This window comes from Pongo pygmaeus, chromosome 11 (assembly GCF_028885625.2).
Source record: "Pongo pygmaeus isolate AG05252 chromosome 11, NHGRI_mPonPyg2-v2.0_pri, whole genome shotgun sequence".
NCBI lineage: Eukaryota > Metazoa > Chordata > Mammalia > Primates > Hominidae > Pongo > Pongo pygmaeus.
In genome coordinates, this window is record NC_072384.2 from 50,892,577 (window position 1) to 50,914,879 (window position 22,303).

At 35.9% G+C, this 22,303-nt stretch overlaps 1 protein-coding gene across 21 annotated transcripts in view; it reads left to right on the top strand.

The window, feature by feature from the left end:
• Window positions 1-22,303, top strand: part of RIF1 (replication timing regulatory factor 1) — a 96,552-nt gene that overhangs the window by 37,715 nt on the left and 36,534 nt on the right. For 16 of the 21 annotated variants that reach the window (XR_010122814.1, XR_010122827.1, XR_010122816.1 and 13 more), the window contains 14 exons: window positions 3,197-3,296; window positions 6,471-6,735; window positions 8,166-8,208; window positions 9,355-9,557; window positions 10,398-10,497; window positions 11,595-11,714; window positions 12,722-12,873; window positions 13,871-13,951; window positions 14,041-14,095; window positions 14,532-17,765; window positions 19,657-19,803; window positions 20,127-20,204; window positions 20,294-20,409; window positions 21,368-21,521. Coding sequence is in view for 3 of the 21 variants with exons in the window: in XM_063647475.1 (XP_063503545.1) it covers window positions 3,197-3,296; window positions 6,471-6,735; window positions 8,166-8,208; window positions 9,355-9,557; window positions 10,398-10,497; window positions 11,595-11,714; window positions 12,722-12,873; window positions 13,871-13,951; window positions 14,041-14,095; window positions 14,532-17,765; window positions 19,657-19,803; window positions 20,127-20,204; window positions 20,294-20,409; window positions 21,368-21,521 (4,848 nt within the window). In the remaining 18 variants the exon portion in view is untranslated. The remainder of the gene's footprint in view (window positions 1-3,196; window positions 3,297-6,470; window positions 6,736-8,165; window positions 8,209-9,354; window positions 9,558-10,397; window positions 10,498-11,594; window positions 11,715-12,721; window positions 12,874-13,870; window positions 13,952-14,040; window positions 14,096-14,531; window positions 17,766-19,656; window positions 19,804-20,126; window positions 20,205-20,293; window positions 20,410-21,367; window positions 21,522-22,303) is intronic. The other 5 variants (XR_010122829.1, XR_010122831.1, XR_010122830.1 and 2 more) reach the window with 1 other exon arrangement.

The following is a 22,303-nucleotide window of genomic DNA, read 5'->3' on the forward strand; positions in this document are numbered from 1 at the left end:
ACACATGTCTTCTCATCAGTAATAATCACTACCCAGTTAGATGTTCATTGTTTTAGTGTTTTAAATGGATTTATATACATATCCTCTACTTGTTATTAGCACAATTCTAATTGTATTTGTCAGAGTGACTTTAAAAATGTAAATCAGATCTTGTCACTCTTGAAGTACTATAGTTTTGTGTTAGATTTGGAATAAAAATCTGAGCTCTTTACACTACCCATGAGGTTTCTGCTTCCTTTTCCAAAGGACTTACCTAATCGCGCTTGTTTATTTTTGTTGTATAGCATCTTGTTAATTCCTTTTTAGTACTGTCTCGAAATTGTTTATGTCTGTACTTTATTATGTTATTTCACCCACACTCCATGAGGTTAGGGACATTGTCTGTCATGATGGTGATTATCTCTGGGATCTGTCTACTGAATAAATAATCTGCAGGTTTTTATAACTGATCGGGAGAAGGTTGACCCTCAGTTATCACCTTTTAAAAATGGTCTTAGTTAGGCTTTCTCCCTTTGTTCTTTTCCAGAAGACACTTGGAGTCTATCAAATTTCACAAAATACCCTGTTGAGATTTTGCTTGGCTTTCATAAGGGTGAATTCACAGATTAATTCGGAAAAGAATTTACATCTTTCTAATCAAATTGTTCCTTCCAGGGATTTGTGTTTATTTAGGTCTTGTAAAGTTAACCTAACTTGATTATTGTTTTTAAGCTGTTTTTTAACATTATAAATGGGTCTGTTCTTCCCTCATACTTGCTTGTTGCTGAAGGACATAAAAGTTGTTGCTTACATATTTCCTTGTATTGAATCATGTGTTTTTGGGATACACTTCTCGGTTACAGTGCTATTCTTTTAAATTATCATAGGATTACTGTTTTTTTCTGCATGTATATCTTCATTATGATATTGGAGTTCTCATTGTTCAATTTTTGTATTATGGCAATAGTGATTTCTTAGAATGATTTAGAAAACTGTTCTTCAATTTATATAGTGTAAGAGGAATGTCATATCTACAGTTGTATTCTTTTTTCTTTCTTTCTTTCTTTCTTGATGAGGTCTTGCTGTGTTGCCCAAGCTGGAGTATAGTGGCTGTTCACAGGCACCACGCACACTACATCCTCCAACTCCTGGGTTCAAGCAGTCATCCTGCCTCAACTTCCCGAGTGGGTTGGACTACATGATGCCAAGCCCACCAACCTTTTTGTTCTGAAGTCTTCTCTTTTCTTGGTTGGACTTGGTAATTAAAGGCTTCTCTAAGTCTACCAAGGAAAACAGCATGTAGTTTTATTTTACTGATCGTTACTACACAGCTTTTTACTTTTCTTTGTCGTTACATACATTGAATGGTTTTGTTTTAAAGCTTTTTTTCAAACATATGCATGTAAGACTTCGATTACTGCCATCAGTGATCATATAGACTACTTTGATGCCTTTTGTTTTTTTGAGACCGAGTTTCACTCTTGTTGTCCAGGCTGGAGTGTAGTGGTACGATCTCAGCTCACTGCAACCTCTGCCTCCGGGTTCAAGTGATTCTCCTGCCTTAGCCTCCCTAGTAGCTGGGATTAAAGGTGCGTGCTGCCACGCCTGGCTAATTTTGTATTTTTAGTAGAGACGGGGTTTCTCCATGTTGGCCAGGCTGGTCTTGAACTCCTGACCTCAGGTGATTCTGCCTGCCTTGGCCTCCCAAAGTGCTGGGATTACAGGTGTGAGCCACTGCACCCAGCCTTTGATGCCCTTTTTTTTTTTTTTTTTTTAATAGCACCAGGGAACTTGGAAGGGTGCTTTGTAATTTGATAATTTTTTATGGATATGTGTTGCTATTTTATCATTTTTTATTTTACTGTATTGTGATCAGAGAGGATCATCTAAAACTTCTAATTTTGGAATTCATCCTGTGTTATAACTGTGATAATGTAGTTTTATAATTGTTTATTTATAAGACACTTGGGATCAGGTATCTCCCTGATTATGAATTTGCTGTATATTAACATGTTTATTAAATACTTTGATGCCATATTGTTATACATTAGAGATTAATGACTATTGATGTTTTCATGGTAATGTGTTCCTTGTTACTACCTTTTTCTTAAATTCTACCAGCTTGAAATTTATTACACCTTCTTGAAAATTTGTGTCAAATGTGTCTTTAAAAACACCGTCCTGAGCAATAATTCTTTCTTTCTTTTTTTTTTTTGACGGAGCCTCACTCTGTCGCAGGCTGGCATGCAATGGTGCGATCTCGGCTCACTGCAGCCTCCGCCTCCCGGGTTCAAGCAATTCTCCTGCCTCAGCCTCCCGAGTAGCTGGGATTACAAGCATTCACCACCACGCCTGGCTAATTTTTGTGTTTTTAGTAGAGACGGGGTTTCACCATGTTGGCCAGGCTGGTCTCGAACTCCAAACCTCAGGTGATCCGCCCACCGCAGCCTCCCAAAGTGCTGGGATTACAGGCGTGAGCCACCAGTCCTGGCCAGCAACTTCTTTTTATGTTTTGTTTCCACTGGGTTTAGTGAAAACTTTTACTTCATAATTTTCAAGAGGAATTTAATAGAGAATCTGTGATCCTAGTATTTCCAATCTCAGTTTATTGGTTGATATGATGGCTTTTATGGGGATCTTAAAGGTGAATTATTTTTCTTAAATATTGAGGAAGAGAAAGTACAGTGTTTGACTCACAGCAGTTAACTGAAAAAGATTTGTAATCATGTATGGTCGTGCGCCTCATAACAATGTGTCAGTCAACAACAGACCGCAAATCGAGTGCTACATATCCTAAGCAGAACATTATGATACGATATTTTTACTGTGTCTTTTCCATGCTTAGATACACAAATACATACCATTTTGTTACAGTTGCCTAGAGTATTCAGTATAGTAACTACACACCCATAGGGGTGCCTAGGCTTCGTGTTTGTAGCTTAGGAGCAACAGACTATATAGGTGTGTAGTAGGCTGTATCATCTAGGTTTGTGTGAGTACACTGTGTTATCACAAGATGAAATTGCCTGATGACCCATTTTTCAGAATGGATCTCTGTTAAGCCATGGGTGGCTGCACTTAATGTACTGTAAGCTGTGGCATGTGTGTTACATAGGATATATGGGAGTAACAGTCTTATATTTTTTCATGTTGCTTACTCTTGTTGAATACTGTCCCAGTACTTGAATGTTTCTAACAGTGATACTCTCTTCCCTAGAATTTGTTGTTCATGGATAGAATTATTCATACTATTACTGTAATGGTTGATTGCATTGACTTCTCACCATATAATATTAAATACCAGCTCAAAGTTAAATGTAAGTATGTATTTTTTAACCTTTGTTTGTCCAGTATTTCATAAGCAGTACTGAACTTCGCCAGGGGACGTCCTAATACCTTTGCCACCTCATTTTACTAACTTTTGATTTTGTTTAACCATGTTAGTTACTATGCTAGGAGCTTTCATACATGTTCTCTCTCTTTTTTCTTTTTAATTTTCATATGCTCTGTATCATTCTCTTATCTCTATCACACAAAATGTCTTTACTCCTTTTTACAACACAGAAAGATAAATACTATTCTAATTAGAGATTGCCTAATAGTACAAATGGTTTTACTCATTCCATCTGGTATGAAGGATTATCTGGACAAGAAACTTAGACATAACTTAAAATGTTTTTATTTGCAAGCCTGATTTAAAATAGTCATTGAATTGACATTATAATTTAAAACAATGGGATCAGTTAATTGGTTATTTTTTCCCAGAAATGTTACAAAGTGTAACTCATCGTTTACCTGAAACATGGTAATTAAATGATTAAAATCGGACAATTGGGATCATAACAAGTTGTGTGATTTTTAAAACCATATGCCTTGGTTAGTTTTAAGTTATTTTGTAGCAAATAGTTTTTAAAGTCTGTTAATTGATTCATTGAAGTCATATATGTCCACCTATGTTTATATGTTCATACCATATAGGTAGTGATAATCTGTCATTAATGAAAAATGTTAGTTGATGTTGAGATATATTATTTCTTCTTGTTTAAAAATGAGGAACATAAAATTATCTACCAATAAGATTTGCCATTGATGAGTTTTCTAAAACATTCTTAGAATCTTTTTTGGTTTTTGAATTTTTACTAAGTAGCAATATGGAGTAACATGTTAAGCTCCTGAAGTATATTACAGGTCAGAGCATCCCGGCCTGAGTGCCATGGAAATATAGATTATAGATGTTCTTGACATACTGATCTTAGCTCTCCTCTTGGGCTGAGCAGGACCTAATCTGATTACCTCAGTGTGTCAGAAAAATAGGCTTATCTCTGAAAACCATAAGTATACCAAGATTGTATAACAGATGATGTCAGAAATTATAAGCCACCAAAGTTTCATAGAGCGAAGATGATCAGTCTCATTTTGACATAATTTTACCTATGTTGGTACTTCTGAAATTAGGTTTAACCGAATATCCAATTCAGGAACCCACAGTTACAAATGTCTTTTCCATTCCGTGTCCATGCAAAACAGAGCCAGAGTTCCTCTTGCTGTAAAATTTGGGTAATGGGGAGATTTTTAAAAGGAGTTGAGAAGAGGAAACGATGTTAAGACTAACCGAAAGGAAATTGTTATTATCAGGATCACCTTGGTATTTTTTGGTGACTTACATTGTGATGATTTCAAATTTAGAGAAATATTGCAAGAGTTTATGTGGAAACTTCGTATTCCTTTACTCAGGTTCCTCAACGGTTGATTGCATTTATCTTATCTGCTCCCCCCTGCCCCCAGAATATACATTTTATTCTTTTTCCCTGCTGAACCATTTTAAGGTATAGTTTTAGATAAGTTGACAACCTGGAACAGTTCCTCAGTCTTGTCTTTTATGTCTTTCAAAAAGCAACTTTAGGCTGGGTGCAGTGGCTCACGCCTGTAATACCAGCACTTTGAGAGGCCGAGGTGTGTGGATCACCTGATGTCAGGAGTTCTAGACCAGCCTGGCCAACAGGGCTATAACCTGTCTCCACTAAAAATACACAAATTAGCGAGGCATGGTGGTGCGTGCCTGTAGTCCCAGCTACTTGGGAATCTGAGGCAGGAGAATCTCCTGAACCCAGGAGGCAGAGGTTGCAGTGAGCTGAGATCATGCCACTGCACTCCACCAGCCTGGGCAACAGAGCTACACTCTGTCTCAAAAAAAAGGAATTTTACTTTCTTAGAGTCTCTCAATCTGGGATTATCATATTGCTTTAAGATGAGATTCAGGGTCCATTCATTACTGGAGTACCACAGAAATACTGCTGTAGTTCTTTTCAATTCATTATTTTCCCATTACTGGTGATGTTAACACTTCCTGTTTCTTTGAGGATGGCATCTGCCAGGTTTTCCACTGTAAGTTTAATTACTAAATACTTACTGTGGCACAATTATTACTTGTTTCTCTAGATACACTTTGATTTACCATCTAATATCACATGGGTTATGCTATTCATTCCTTTTCTGTATTTGTCTCTACTGTCTCTAATAGTGAGAAATTGATTTTTATTACCCTCAGTGTATTTACAACTTGATCATTCACTTGTATGTAACCAGTCTCCTGAAATATGGCTGTCACCTCACCTCAACATTCTGTCAGGGAATTTCTGGATATAGTTTTTCAGTGTACATTAATGTTTTGAGAAATTGATTCCAAGGAGAAAGATCAACTTCCTTTTAGTAGCAACACTTGTTTTTCATGTTACCATATGAGATTAATTTTAATTAAGCATTCGTTTTCTGTTAAATTTGAGATCTCATTCCTTAAAAGAATGGATTGATTGAGAGAAACAAGTAATTTTGGAATGGGTAAATTTTTTGGGCAAGAGCTATGTGGGTTTATTCTTCTAGGTAGATGTTTGCAGAGGGATTATCTAAGGGTACAAAAGAAAATCAGACAGTACTTTTAGGACAAATCTTTTTCTTTATATCTAGGAAATAGGCAGTAGACTTACTGCATTCCTTCTCAGCTTTGCATCTCTGGCTTGTTCAATGTTGTTTGTAGGGATCAATGTACTATAGGTGAGCAAAAAAATGGTCCATCATTCTTAGTGGAAATTTTTTGTTTTTAAAACTAACTTTCAAAATTTAAATTTGGAACCTATCTTATGTAATTTAGTACTTTCTTGCATATTAATGGTTGAAATTTTATGAAATGTAAAATAAAAGTTTGAGATGCATTTTATAATTCCTAAGAAAAAATGGACTTGTTTTTCTGGAATTCATATTCATGATCTGCCAAGTAGTTTTCGTCTCCCATTCTCATTTGTAAAGATAATGTTCTAGTGATACTTATCCATTAATGGTACATTATGTTATGATTTGTTTGGGGTGTCAGTCAACAAACGGATATGTATTTGATGTATCTAACATTTAAATGTGAGCTATAAATTGTAAAAGTGGACAGTGACTCCTATTTTCAATTTATTTGAGTTTTTAATTAATTCAATTTTTGTTTTTAGCACCACAGAGACCTTCAGATTGGTCCAAAAAGAAGAATGAGCCCCTAGGGAAATTGACTTCTTTATTTAAACTTATTGTGAAAGTGATCTATTCTTTCCACACTCTGAGCTTCAAGGAAGCACATTCCGATACCCTCTTCACTATTGGCAACTCAATCACCAGCATTATTTCCAGTGTACTTGGACATATTTCTTTGCCTTCTATGATCCGAAAAATATTTGCAACTTTAACAAGACCTCTGGCATTATTTTATGAAAACTCAAAGTAAGTATTTTGGGCTAAGTAGCTTTGAATTAAATGTATACAATTTAAATATAGGTAGCAACTTTTATTTTTTAATCAGCTGTGCTGTAGATGGTAGTCTTGACAATTTTGCGGAGAGGATAATAAACTACACTTTTGTTGAAAAGATAGTTCAAGTAGTATAGAAATATGAGAGAGAAATTGGAAGTCTTTCTATTTTGCCTGTTAGTTCCCTTTCCCTTTGCTTTTCAATGCTTACCTTTTCAGAATTGTTTATGCAAACAAGCATACCTATTAAATGCATGATAGATAGGAAAGCTTACTTGACATGCTGTTTTGCAATTAATTATATGGTATGCACTTAATACAGTTGGCTGTTTGTATCCATGGGTTCTGCATTCATGGATTCAACCAACCCTGGATCGAAAATATTTGGAAAAATTAAAAAGAATAAAATTAATGCAAATAAATACAATATGACAATTACATTGTATTAGATATTATAAGGAATGTAGAGATGATTTAAAACATATAGGAGGATGTGTTTAGGTTACATGCAAATACAACTTGTTTTATATTAGAGTGTTGAGCATCCATGGATTTTGGTATCCTGGCAGGAGGGTGGTCCTGGAATTAGCCGCCACCATGCCCAGCTAATACCCCATGGATACTGAGGGATTTCTATCTTTGTACTATATACATGAGAATCTCATTTTTAAAAATGTCTACATATGATTCTGTTAAACTTTTTACCCAGTTTCTGATTGGTGGACATACATGTTTTTCTAGTGTTTTCCCTCATAACAGTTGAACATTATTTATACGTAAATCATTGCCCACATTTGCCACTATTTCTGGGTATGCACATTTATGTGTCTGAAATGCTCTCCAAAAAATTGAATTAATTTTGCATCACCCTTTATTTGAATCGAAGCAAGCAGTGCCTTAAAACCTGAAAGAAAAAAAAAAAAGCCCCAGTAACAAACTCGTACAAGCATTTTGAAAGGATTCATGAATATTCTTTATAGCAAGCTTGTGTGGTTCAATCAGAAGACGGTTTATCTTTCATAAATTAACAGAAAGTTTTAGGAACAGATTTTATAAAGTACAGTACAACCCCCAAATCCATAAACTTTTCTTTGCAAATCTTTAAGTCTATGTTTCATTAAAAATAATGCCTAAAAGAAATGTACAGAAACAAGCAATTAATATGATTATTACTTTGAGGTTTATTGTAGATATTTTCTGTGATTCATTTTTCAAAGATGGGATGGTTTTTTGCTTAATATTTAGCATTTGAGTTTTTTACTTGTTAAGTCTTTGGGCACCTTTTTATATCATCAATTTATATTTATTATGTCTTTATTACCTTTTTCTTAGGATTAGCTTGATAGTACAGTTAACTTGCAGAAATATAAATGGTGTTCTATTTTATGTGTTTTCCTTCCTAGGCTTGATGAAGTTCCTAAAGTATATAGTTGTCTGAACAACAAGGTAAAAATAGACAATTGTCCATAAACCATACTTTCATGATGAGAAAATGATAGGGTTTAGATAATTTTCTTAAACATAATTCTGCTGATTTTTAAAGAGGTTATTCTTTCTTTCTTTTTTTTTCCTGGAGACAGAGTTTTGCTCTTGTCACCCAAGCTGGAGTGCAGTGGCAGGATCTCAGCTCACTGCAACCTCCACCTCCTGGGATCAAGTGATTCTCCCACTTCAGCTTCCTGAGTAGCTGGGAGTACAGGCACATGCTACCATGCCCAGCTGATTTTTTGTATATTTAGTAGAGACAGGGTTTCACCATGTTGGGCAGGCTTGTCTTGAACTCCTGACCTCAAGTGATCTACCTGCCTCAGCTTCCCAAAGTGCTGAGATTACAGGTGTGAGCCACCATGCTTGACCTAGTCTTCATTTTTAATGGACATTTAATAACACCATATGAACACATTTAGAGGGTGTTTTTTGTTTTTTTTTTTAAGGATTTACTACTTTAAATTCATATTAAGTAATGAACTTTTTTTTTGGTGACAAAATCTCACCCAGGTGGGAGTACAGTGGCATGATCACGGCTTACCACACCCCTGCCCTCCTGGGCTCAAGGTGATTCTCCCACCATAGCCTCCCAAGTAGCTAGGACTACAGGCATACACCACCACTCCTGGCTCATTTTTGTATTTTTTGTAGAGGTGGGGTTTTGCCATGTTGCTCAGGCTGGTGTCAAACTCCTGAGCTCAAGCAATCTACTCGCTTTGGCTTCCCAAAGTGCTGGGATTACAGGCGTGAACCACCGAGCCCAGCCTAGTTAATCAACTCTTAGCTCATCCCTTTGTATATGATGGCTACTGGACCCAAAGTTTTCTAGGTGAACGTATGTAGGTAACTATTTATCTTGTTATAATTATTACAAAAACATAATTTCTTTTGTTAATAGAAAATAAGTTCAAAATTGAACTGTAATATTAATAACCAAAGCAAATTCACCTGATAATTTGTCGAGTTATAAAGAGGGATATATATTTAAGGCAACAATGGGGGTTAGTTTAAAATTATCTTAATTTTAAAAATTGAAATAGCAACATAAATTCTGTGAGTTAATGTTTAGTATATTTTTTGCTTTTATTTTTTCCTTTTTCCTAGTTAGAAAAGCTACTGGGAGAAATTATTGCTTGTCTGCAATTCAGCTACACCGGAACTTATGACAGTGAACTTCTTGAACAACTCTCCCCACTATTATGCATAATATTTCTGCACAAGAATAAACAGATTCGAAAACAGAGTGCTCAGTTCTGGAATGCCACTTTTGCTAAAGTGACGATGTTGGTTTATCCTGAAGAGTTAAAGTATGCTAACAACAAAACTTATATACAACTAACTATTCTGTTGTGATCATATAAATTGAAATTTTGATTCAAAATAATCTTTTCTTATGGAGTATTGTTACAGAGGATTCCTTAGTTGAAATATTACCATTTGGAATACATGATAATTATTAAACATTATTTCACCTTTTTGTTGGTGCTTAGAATAACCTTGATTTCAGGAGCCAAGAAAAGCAGTTTAAATTATCCTTAATAAAAGAGAGAAGGAGGACAGGAAATAGATGATTTTTTTTTTTTTTTTTTGAGATAGAGTCTCGCTCTGTTGCCCAGGCTGGAGTGCAGTGGCGCGATCTGGGCTCACTGCAAGCTCCGCCTCCCGGGTTCAAGCGATTCTCCTGCCTCAGCCTCCTGAGTAGCTGGGACTGAAGGTGCGTGCCACCATGCCTGGGTAATTTTTTGTATTTTTAGTAGAGACAAGGTTTCACTGTGTTAGCCAAGATCGTCTCGATCTCCTGACCTCGTGATCTGCCTGCCTCGGCCTCCCAAAGTGCTGGGATTACAGGTGTGAGCCACCGTGCCCTGCCTGGATAATTATTAAAGCTAGACATGAATACTTTATATAATATTCTACTTATTTGAATTTTCCATGATAAAAATTTGGAAATTCAGAGAAGTACAGGGAAAAATACAAAAATTGCCTAATTTCTCCCAGTTTTATATATGCATAGTAAGGAACAGTCTTTATTTAAAAATAAAGATGTATTTTGCTGCTCTAAAAATTAAAGTGCTGTTGTTAACAGATCATCAGTGTTCACCAGTACTACTTGACTTAAGGTGTATATTTTATGTACTTTTTTAAAGACCAGTACTAACACAAGCCAAACAAAAATTTCTGCTCCTGTTGCCTGGTTTGGAAACTGTTGAAGTGATGGAGGAATCCAGTGGACCATATTCTGATGGAGTAAGTTGGGGGGTTTTATTGTTCATTTGTTTTTGGACATTTAAGTTATTTATTGAAAGTTACAAATAAGTAGAACCTGAACAGAAAAGAGTTTTGTAACATAGGCTTTTTCCACATTGTCAGTTGTGTGGCCTCAAATTTCTTTTGTGATTTTCCCTAGAGATTGTCATGTAAATAATCTCTAATTCTTGTCATTAATCATTTGTTTTGAACTCGGCCTCATCTGTGCTGTTCACAAAGAGTAAAATACATAATTGTTGCTTTGGAAAAACTGGAAATAACGGTTACTAAGCTATGTCTAAGCCAGAGCTGCTGTTCATTTTCTTATTTTTTAAAAATTGATTTTCTCATTTCTTCTATCAGAAAAACAAATCTTTGCTGTCACATCGCATTGGGAGCAAAGTTTCTTTGGCTAATAATATTTGATTACTGCCTGAAGATGTAGTAATGTAAGGCACGGGTACTATAGACTTGTGAGCTGGCGTGTTCTTAGAAAACTTTTTTCTATTCAGGAGCAGCTAGGGTATAGCTAGTTTTTGTTTAGAATCTTTCGGAGAAAAAAGACTGTTATAGCCAACTAAGTATCGCATTTGGTTTTGGCTGAAGTAAAAATTTTCCACTAGATAACTAACAATTAGACTTGTTAAAGAGTTCAGTGGAATTTGGTCTGTAAAAGCTATATATTCTGTTGAGGGGAAATATGCTCTGTCATACATGCTTTATTAACCCTCAATTGTTTAATGTTTAAAGTTCTATGGCTTTGAATATTCTCTTAGAAATATTTTCAGTTACAGGTAGAGTGTTTGAATCTAGTAATTCAATTCACTTTATGTATTTATGTGACATGTCTCATTTTCAGAATTCATAAAATTGAGTGGTATTAAACAGCTACTATAAAAGAGACACCAAAGCCATTTGCTATTATTGAATTAGACAGTGGCTTTCCTTTCTTTGATTTTTATGGGATTGAATAATTAGAAAAATTTTGACAATATTTGCAATTACTATTTATTAGGCAGGAATTTTCAAAACGTGAAAAGGAAAAGCAAAATATTACCGTTGTATTTAATGAAATTGTTTCGTTTTTAATAAAACAGACAGAAAATTCACAACTAAATGTGAAGATAAGTGGCATGGAGAGAAAATCAAATGGAAAAAGAGATTCATTTTTGGCACAAACAAAGAATAAAAAGGAAAATATGAAACCAGCAGCCAAAGTATGTTTTCAAAAGTTTAATCAAAATTTTTAAGATAAAGTATGTGGTAACTTACATACAACTTTAAAAATTGGATGGAAGAACTATAAAAGACTAAATAAAGGTTGGGATTGCAGGGGAATTGAGGGCATTTGATCTAGAAAGACTGCTAGGATAGCACGGTAACCCAGAAGCCTTTGGTGATGATTCCTGGTTAGGAAAGGTAAGTTTCTGTGTAATGCTTAGCAACTGTTACATGTAGTTATTCCAGGTAGCAGCCCCCTTGAGATGGAATGAAACTAGTTATGAATGACTAACATAGGTAGCACAAGAGAAAAATATTTTAGAACTTTTGTTTAGGATTATTGTTATTTTATAACTTAATATTTTGAATAGAAATAAATAATGCCTAGATAAGACACCTATGTTAAGCTCATGCTAGTTGCCAGTTAACTGACTTTTAGACAACAGTTCTCTCTTACATGACCTCCAGTAAAGGTTATTCTAGAATCTTGAGACCATGGCCCTGGTGAAATGAAAGAAAAGTGTTATTTTTTAAGAATACCTTTGCCACATTCTTGTAGCAACTATAAATGGAATTAAAGCAGTGGTTCCAGTGAACATTTATTAAGATAACATTGTAGTACCAAAGTTACTTGTATGTAGGGCATATTGTAGTGGTGACTTTCTCTAAGTCATGCCTCAACTTGAGAGCTGCAAATATACTCTCCTGCTGCCAAATCAGTTCATTTCCATGTGTTAGCCTGACAAATGGTTTTGTCCATACTTTGTAGTTAAGCACAGACTTGCCTACTTTGTAAAGAGGTTTAATACTTTCTACTTTCTTAGTATTTATTAGAGGCAGAAAGAAAGTGGGGGAACATTGTACTAATTTGTTACAGATCATGAGTATCATCAACTTCATAATCACTATTGAAAAATGGTGTCATTATTAGAAGAGAGTGATAGAAATATTGGAAAATAATTTGGAAACCAAAATATACATTTGCTTATTTTTTTCAAATCAGCTGAAACTTGAATCTTCATCTTTAAAAGTAAAGAGTGAAATTCTTTTGGAAGAGGAAAAGTCTACTGACTTCGTGTTTATACCTCCAGAAGGAAAAGATGCAAAGGAAAGAATATTAACTGATCATCAAAAAGAAGTTCTCAAAACAAAGCGGTTTGTAGGCCTTTTATCTTGAGTTGGGTATTTGGTATTCAGGCTTAGATTTCATGCAAGAAAACTAACTTTGTGTTTAGAACTAAAATATGTGTACTAATGTTTTGGTTTTGTTTGTTTGTTTTTCTTTTTGACACGGAGTTTCGCTTTGTTGCCCAGGCTGGAGTGCAGTGGTGCCATCTTGGCTCATTGCAAGCTCCGCCTCCCGGTTTCATGCCATTCTCCTGCCTCAGCCTCCCGAGTAGCTGGGACCACAGGCGTGTGCCACCACACCCAGCTAATTTTTTTGTACTTTTAGTAGAGACGGGGTTTCACCATGTTAGCCAGGATGGTCTTGATCTCCTGACCTAGTGATCCGCCCGCCTCAGCCTCCCAAAGTGCTGGGATTACAGGTGTGAGCCACCACGCCCAGCCGTGTGTACTAAATTTTAATGCCAAAAGTTATACTGTACCTAAATGCATTTCATAATGTATAAAGCTGCCTAGTAATGTACCAAATATTTATAAACTGAATTTCTTCTCTGAGGTAGATTGGGAGGGGAAGACAGTTTGATGGAATATCTGGGAAATATGCACTTAGGTCATGATTTTACAACAATTTAGTAGAATTCTAAGTTTCTTTTCTTTTTATGTTTTGTTTTATGTTTTTGAGACAGTCTCTCTTTGTTACCCAGGCTGGAGTGCAGTGGCATGATCTCTGCTCACTTCAGTCTCTGCCTCCCGGGCTCAAGTGATCCTCCTGCATCAACCTTCCAAGTAGCTGGGACTGCAGATGCACACCACCATGCCCAGCTAATTTTTTATTTTTTGTAGAGATAGGATTTTGCCATGTTGCCCATGCTGGTCTTGAACTCCTGAGCTCAAGCAGCCCACCCACCTCAACCTCCCAAAGTGCTGGGATTACAGGCGTGAGCCACCGTACCTGGCCATAAGTTTAATTTCTAATTGTAAGAATATCATCCAGTTTTTGAAGTTACTTATATACAGTTTTTTTCAGGTGTGATATTCCTGCCATGTATAATAATCTGGATGTTTCCCAAGATACCTTATTTACTCAGTATAGTCAGGAAGAGCCTATGTAAGTACAGAAGCCATCAAACTTTTATATCTGTTTTATTCATTTTCAAATAATTATAAAAACAATATTCTTACTAATATTTATTTCAGGGAAATTCCTACTTTAACCAGAAAACCAAAGGAGGATTCTAAGATGATGATTACGGTATGTTTGGCATTTCATATTTTGAGCTTTTTAGAATCACCCTTCCATTATACAGTCTGTTAAACTGCTGAAATATCTGTAGGTCTTCCCTTTATTAATTTTAAAATTTATTGTAGATTTATTGTAGGATTTCCTTTTAACTCCCATTCAGATACTAGCAGAATATCAGCAGACACTGTGTGTGTGTGTGTGTGTGTGTGTGTATGTATGTGTGTGTGTGTATAAAATAAATGTACTTGGCTTTTCTTGAATATTTACAATTAGGAAAACAAACTGTTAGGTATCTACCACTAACTTTGGAATAGTTGCCATATATTGAATGTCAGTGATTATCTTTGGGTTACCGAAGTTTTATACTAAAGTTTTCCCAGAAAGTCAAACTTGTTTGCCAGTTATTAATCTGTGTGTGTATATATATGTATATATTTCTGTGCAGGAGGAGCATATGGACAGTGACATTGTCATTCCTCAAGATGTCACGGAAGACTGTGGTATGGATGAACATCTTGAAAAGGCCTCCCTTTCAAATAATGAGTGTGGTTCTCTTGACAAAACCAGTCCAGAAATGTCGAACAGTAATAATGATGACAGAAAAAAAGCTTTAATTTCATCAAAGAAAACATCAACTGAATGTGCATCTAGTACAGAAAATTCTTTCGTTGTCAGCAGTAGTTCAGTTTCTAATACCACTGTTGCTGGAACTCCCCCATACCCTACAAGTCGGAGGCAAACCTTTATTACTTTGGAGAAGTTTGATGGTTCAGAAAATAGACCTTTTAGTGCATCCCCCTTGAATAATATTTCATCAACTGTTACAGTGAAAAATAACCAGGAAACCATGATTAAAACAGATTTTCTACCAAAAGCAAAGCAAAGAGAAGGGACTTTTTCGAAATCTGATTCTGAAAAAATAGTGAATGGAACTAAGAGATCAAGCCGGAGAGCTGGTAAAGCTGAACAAACAGGGAATAAAAGGTCTAAGCCCTTAATGAGATCTGAGCCAGAGAAAAATACTGAGGAATCTATTGAAGGCATTGTAGTCTTAGAAAATAACCCACCTGGTTTGCTTAATCAAACAGAATGTGTGTCAGATAATCAGGTTCATCTTTCTGAATCTACAGTGGAGCATGACAATACAAAGCTTAAAGCAGCAACAATGGAAAATGCTGTATTATTGGAAACTAATGCTGTAGAGGAGAAAAATGTAGAAATTAATTTGGAATCCAAAGAAAATACACCCCCAGTAGTAATATCAGCAGATCAAATGGTAAATGAGGATAGTCAGGTTCAGATAACTCCAACTCAGAAAACCCTTAGACGGTCTTCAAGGCGACGTTCAGAAGTAGTAGAGTCTACCACTGAAAGCCAAGATAAGGAAAATAATCATCAAAAAAAGGAACGACGTAAGGAAGAAGAAAAACCTCTTCAGAAGAGTCCATTGCATATAAAAGATGATGTGTTACCTAAACAAAAACTGATTTCTGAACAAACTCCACAGGAGAATTTAATTGAGAAAGGAAGTAATTTACATGAGAAGACTCTTGGGGAAACTAGTGTTAATGCAGAAACTGAACAAAATAAAAAAAAGGCAGACCCTGAGAACATTAAGTCTGAGGGGGATGGTACCCAGGACATTGTAGATAAGTCCTCTGAGAAACTAGTCAGAGGCCGAACACGGTATCAAACAAGAAGAGCATCTCAGGGTTTGCTTTCCAGCATTGAAAACTCAGAATCTGATAGTTCGGAGGCAAAAGAAGAAGGTTCTAGGAAGAAGAGATCTGGAAAATGGAAAAACAAAAGCAATGAAATTGTTGACATTCAAGATCAAGAAGAGAAAGTGGTGAAACAGGAATGTATAAAAGCTGAAAATCCGTCACATGATTATAAAGCAGGTTCTGAAGAAGATGTAAGCATAAAACCTCAGATTTGTGAAAAACAAGATGAAAGTAGTACTGTAATATGTCAGGATTCTACAGTAACTTCAGATGTGTTGCAAGTTCCTGATGATTTACCAAATGCGTGTGAGGAAAAAAGTGAAACTAGCAAATATGCAGAATATTCCTTTACAAGTCTACCTGTGCCAGAATCAAATCTAAGGACTAGAAATGCCGTTAAGAGATTACATAAGCGAGACTCTGTTGATAATTGTAGTTTGGGAGAATCCTCAAAAATAGGGATATCAGATATTTCTTCGCTTTCAGAAAAAACTTTTCAAACACTTGAATGTCAACACAAGAGAAGTAGGAGGGTGAGGAGATCTAAAGGTTGTGATTGCTGTGGGGAAAAATCACAACTTCAGGAGAAGTCACTCGTTGGGTTAAAAAATACAGAAAATAATGACGTAGAGATTAGTGAAACAAAAAAGGCAGATGTGCAAGCACCTGTAAGCCCATCAGAAACTTCTCAAGCTAATCCATATTCTGAAGGACAGTTTTTAGATGAACATCATAGTGTGAATTTTCATTTGGGTCTCAAAGAGGATAATGATACTATTAATGATTCATTAATTATTTCTGAAACCAAATCAAAAGAAAACACTATGCAAGAATCTCTTCCTTCTGGAATAGTCAACTTTAGAGAGGAAATTTGTGATATGGATTCTAGTGAAGCAATGTCTCTTGAAAGCCAAGAGTCACCTAATGAAAATTTTAAAACTGTTGGCCCATGTTTAGGAGACTCAAAAAATGTTTCACAGGAATCTTTGGAGACAAAAGAAGAAAAACCAGAAGAAACCCCAAAAATGGAACTGAGTCTGGAGAATGTTACTGTTGAAGGAAATGCATGTAAAGTAACAGAATCCAATCTAGAGAAAGCAAAAACTATGGAATTGGATGTAGGAAATGAAGCTAGCTTCCATGGACAAGAGAGAACCAAAACTGGTATTTCTGAAGAAGCAGCAATAGAAAAAAATAAAAGAAATGATGACTCTGAAGCAGACACAGCTAAACTGAATGCCAAAGAAGTAGCAACTGAGGAATTTAATTCAGATATTAGTCTTTCTGATACTGCTACACCTGTAAAATTGAATGCTCAAACTGAGATTTCTGAACAAACAGCAGCTGGGGAACTAGATGGAGGAAATGATGTATCTGATCCACACTCATCTGAAGAAACGAATACTGAAATGAAAAATTATGAAGAAATGATGATCGGCGAGGCAAAGGCTGAAACTGGCCATGATGGTGAAACAGAGAATGAGGGCATAACTACCAAAACCTCAAAGCCTGATGAAGCTGAAACAAAAATGTTGACTGCAGAAATGGACAACTTTGTTTGTGACACAGTTGAAATGAGCACTGAAGAAGGAATCATTGACGCTAATAAAAGTGAAACAAATACTGAGTGTAGTAAATCTGAAGAAAAATTAGATAATCAAATGGTAATGGAAAGTGATATTTTACAGGAAGATCACCATACTTCACAGAAAGTGGAGGAACCATCACAGTCTCTGACATCTGGAACAGCTATCTCTGAACTAATAATAGAAGACAATAATGCATCTCCTCAAAAACTAAGGGAACTTGATCCTTCACTTGTGTCAGCAAATGACAGTCCTAGTGGCATGCAGACACGCTGTGTCTGGTCTCCTTTGGCTTCTCCATCTACGAGCATTTTAAAGAGAGGACTAAAAAGATCCCAAGAAGATGAAATCTCATCACCTGTTAATAAGGTAAGGGGAATGAGGCTGAATATTAAGGAACCCAGTATTTGGTTGGGATATTTTGGCCATACAGTGACCTCTGGTGAATGACAAAATATTACAATTATATGGTCACTCATTTGATTATTTACCGTAATGGTTGCTAGGGAAAAGGTAGGTAGAAGAAAAGGTTTCGAAAAAAGGAGACTGAAGCCTTTTAGATAAGTCTTCCATTTTACAACACTAAAGATCTTTATGCAACTGTGCACATTGTTCACCTTTGGCAAAATTGATAAGGCTCCTAGCATCTTTTCTGCTCCCCATACCATAATATCATATGAGGAAACAGATTTAGGAATGCAGGCAACACTGCCATTGATAAAGCAGATTTAGTAGTTGTCATGTCTTGGAACATTATGCTGTTTTACGTTTTACATACATGTTCCAGACCATATCTAATTAAAAAAAAATCTCATGTGCCTTCATCAACTTGTAGATGTGATCTTATTTGTAGTTATTTATATCCCCATTTCCTCAGCTAAATTATAGATCTTTTACTTTAGAAAAGATAGATTATCTATATATCTGCTTTAGCTTCAGGCCCTGTGCCTTGCACATAGTTTGTTGAATGAATGAATAAAAAAATAGGAAAAGTTAAATGTATTTACGTAACTCAACTTGTCTTCTACTTAACAAAATAGATGTCCTGAAAAGGTATGATGTTGGCATTCCTTAATTTTGAACTTGAACCCTCTATTCATTGTAGAATACATTTTATATATACAAGCATGAACGTATAGACATGACACCTTGTTTTTTGCCTTCAACAAACACACTTTGAAAGTGTTCCTTCGGCCAGGCTCGGTAGCTCACACCTGTAATCCCAGGCATGGGATTTGGGAGGCCAAGGCAGGTGGATCACCTGAGGGACAGGAGTTCAAGACCAGCCTGACCAACATGGAGAAACCCCATCTCTACTAAAAATACAAAAATTAGCTGGGCATGGTGGCGCACACTTGTAGTTACAGCTACTCAGGAGGCTGAGGCAGGAGAATTGCTTGAACCCAGGACGCAGAGGTTGCAGTGAGCTGGATTGTGCCACTGCACTCCAGCCTGGCGATAGAGTGAGACTCTGTCTCAAAAAAAAAAAAAAAAAAGAAAAAAGAAATGTTCCTTCAAAATCCCTGTTACTGTTATTCATATGTCTGAACTTTGCAAGATACACTGAAAATTCTTCTGCTGAGAATCTAGAGATTAAGTTGTTTTTTGTTTTGTTTGTTTGTTTTTTGAGATGGAGTCTCACTCTGTCGCCCAGGCTGTAGTGCAGTGGCACGATCTCGGCTCACTGCAGCCTCTGCCTCCCGGGTTCAAGAGATTCTCCTGCCTCAGCCTCTTGAGTAGCTGGGATTACAGGCATGCGCCACTAAGCCCGGCTAATTTTTGTATTGTTAGTAGAGATAAGGTTTCACCATGTTGGTCAGGCTGGTCTTGAACTCCTGACCTCAAGATCCACCCGCCTTGGCCTCCCAAAGTGCTGGGATTACAGGCGTGAGCCACTGCGCCTGGCCTATTTCTGTTTTTACATCAGTCGTCTTTCTAGTCTGGTAATCCCATAAAGTTATTAGAATCAGATCATACACTTTTAACTGCCGCATGTGGCTTCGTTAAGTTTTTGCTACTGTGCCTTTTTCACATTCTTTGGTATTATGCAGAGACAGTTTAAAATATAGAAAATTAGAATGAATTGTGGTATTGAGTTAATATGATCTGTAAAGGCAGTCGCTAGGAACTGTGCAGCTGACTTCCAGTGAAATTCTCTAAATCCACATTCTATTTTTGGGTAACCTCATAATGAAAATTTATGATGTAATTTTTTAAAAACTTTAATTTTGTTAAGTAAAATCCTGACCTGTGTTTTCAGGTTCGCCGTGTCTCCTTTGCAGATCCAATATACCAAGCAGGATTGGCAGATGACATTGATAGACGGTGCTCTATTGTTAGGTCCCATTCTTCGAATAGTTCTCCCATAGGAAAAAGTGTTAAAACTTCTCCTACTACACAATCTAAGGTAAGCTATAGGGTTTAAAATATACATATATGTATACTGACACAGAATTACATGTACATGATGTATCAAAATGAACTATATATGTGAAAAACTTCTTCCTTGGTTTAAAATATATTCTTTTGTCTGCTACACGGTAAGCAGAAAGGAAGAGAAGAGGTGGTAAGAGGCAGTAATGATCCAGCAAGTGATTGATTAGGTAGTAGATTACTCTTTTTATGTTTTTTGAAATTTTAAAGAAATGATTGCAGTCTAAGTTGTAAAAATTGTAAAATTATAGTCATCTAGGGTTCTGAGTGTTTTTTTCTCTCCTTTCTTCTATCTAGCATAATACCACTTCAGCCAAAGGATTTCTGTCCCCAGGATCACGTAGCCCTAAATTTAAGAGCTCAAAGAAGTGTTTAGTAAGAAGTGCTTTAGTTTTCATGTCACTTTATATTTTCATGTTCAGTCAGTTGACCTCTGTGTAACAGCTTCTGAAATTTATTCTAAGATTTCAGAAATGGCCAAAGAATCCATACCGTGCCCAACAGAAAGTGTTTACCCAGCATTGGTGAACTGTGTGGCACCAGTTGACATCATTTTACCTCAGATTACATCAAACATGTGGTAAGTGGTTATTTAGGCTTCTTGCTTATATTCCAAGATGCCACTTATTTAAGAGGACTTATCTGAATGCTTGGTTCTCATGTTTAGAATTGATTGGCATGTACTCCTCTCACACACATTTTATTTTTGAAATAAAAATGCAACTGAGAAGGTAGGCCAGATAAGGCAATATGAAAAACATTTAATATAGTAAGATGTATGCATAGTATTTCAGGTGCTGCATTGAACCCTTATATTCATTATCTTGTTTAATCCAAATATAAACCTTATGAGGAATATGAATATCATTTCTACTTTATAGGATGAAGTTTACAAAGATTACCACCAAAACCACACAGCTGTTAAGTCATCACATGTAAGAAGCATGAGATTCACATACATAAAACTTGTTCATCAGCTGTTTTGTTTTGTTTCTAATTAGAAGTTTGTTTCCTTGATGTTTTAAGTCTTGGAAACTTAAATGCGTGCGTGTAGATCGTTCACTATATCTTGATTAAAAGAATTACTTCACGTAGTTTGTGATGCCTTGAGATAGATTCTCTTTAACTGAATTATCAAGCTACTCTGTCATAGCATAATCCCCAATAGGAGATGAAGTATTCTTAAACGTCTCTGAGGAATTTAATGATTCAATAATATGTGTCAGACATACCAAGTCCATTTCTGATTAAAGTTGGGGAGGGGATTATGTGTACTTAAGAATTATCTATTAATGAGATGTATGTAGAAGCACAAGGCATGCAATGGGCTCATTCAGTTGCCAGTACTATTGCTCATACCAGACATACACATCAGATTCGAATTTTGTTTTAAATTACACATACATGTGCCTGTCTTCACTGTGGGCTAACCTCAGTTATGATTGAGCTTAAATGGGGAAATTCAACTGGATAAACCCTTGCAAATAGCATATAAATAAAACTGTATAATTATAATTTCCTGTTTCTGTTTCGTTTAGGGCAAGAGGCCTGGGACAACTCATTAGAGCTAAGAATATAAAAACTATTGGTGATTTGAGTACTCTTACAGCATCTGAAATAAAAACTCTTCCTATCCGTTCTCCAAAAGTGTCCAATGTAAAAAAGGCTCTCAGAATATATCATGAGCAGCAGGTAAAAACTTAGATGTTAGCTACGATGTATATTAATAAATGATGTAGCAGTACACTTACAGAAGTTTGTTAAAAGATCACTACGTAATGGCACAGGGAAATTGATTCATTTATTTTGTACTGTCTTTATGCATTGCACCTCAGATAAATTTTTAAATTGTTTTCTCTTTAAATTCTGTTCATCCCCTTCTCTCTTTCATTTCCACCATTCGGTATTTGATTCCATGGCTGCTACTGCTAAAACCTAGATGTTCAAATCCAAACATCTACCAAAACCATACAGATTTGTAGGTCACGGTATTTTGATTTTGATGCCTACCACATTTGTGACTTATTTTTTTTATTTTTCCTTTTTGTCAGTATTGTGCACATGAACATTTTGGGTCATGGGCATTTTTCAAGATTCTGATGAAAGCTAAGATTCTTCTCTGCTGTAAAACTATACAGAAAATTTTGTATATAATTTCAGAAGGATTCACAAACTACTGAAACCCATTCAGAGACCCTCTGTCCATTGACACTACAGGTTGAGTATTCCTTATCTGAATTGCATAGGACCAGAAATGTTTTGGACTTCAGATTTATTTCGATTTTGAGATATTTGCATTATGCAGCTACTTGCCAGTTTAGCAGCCCTAATCTGGAAATCCAAAACGCTCATTAGAGCATTTGGGCATCATGTCAGTGCTCAAAAAGCTTCAAATTTTGGATTCCATTCCATCCAAAAAAGATTCCATTTTTGGAGTAGGCATACTCAACCTGTATCAGAAGTTTTGAATAAAT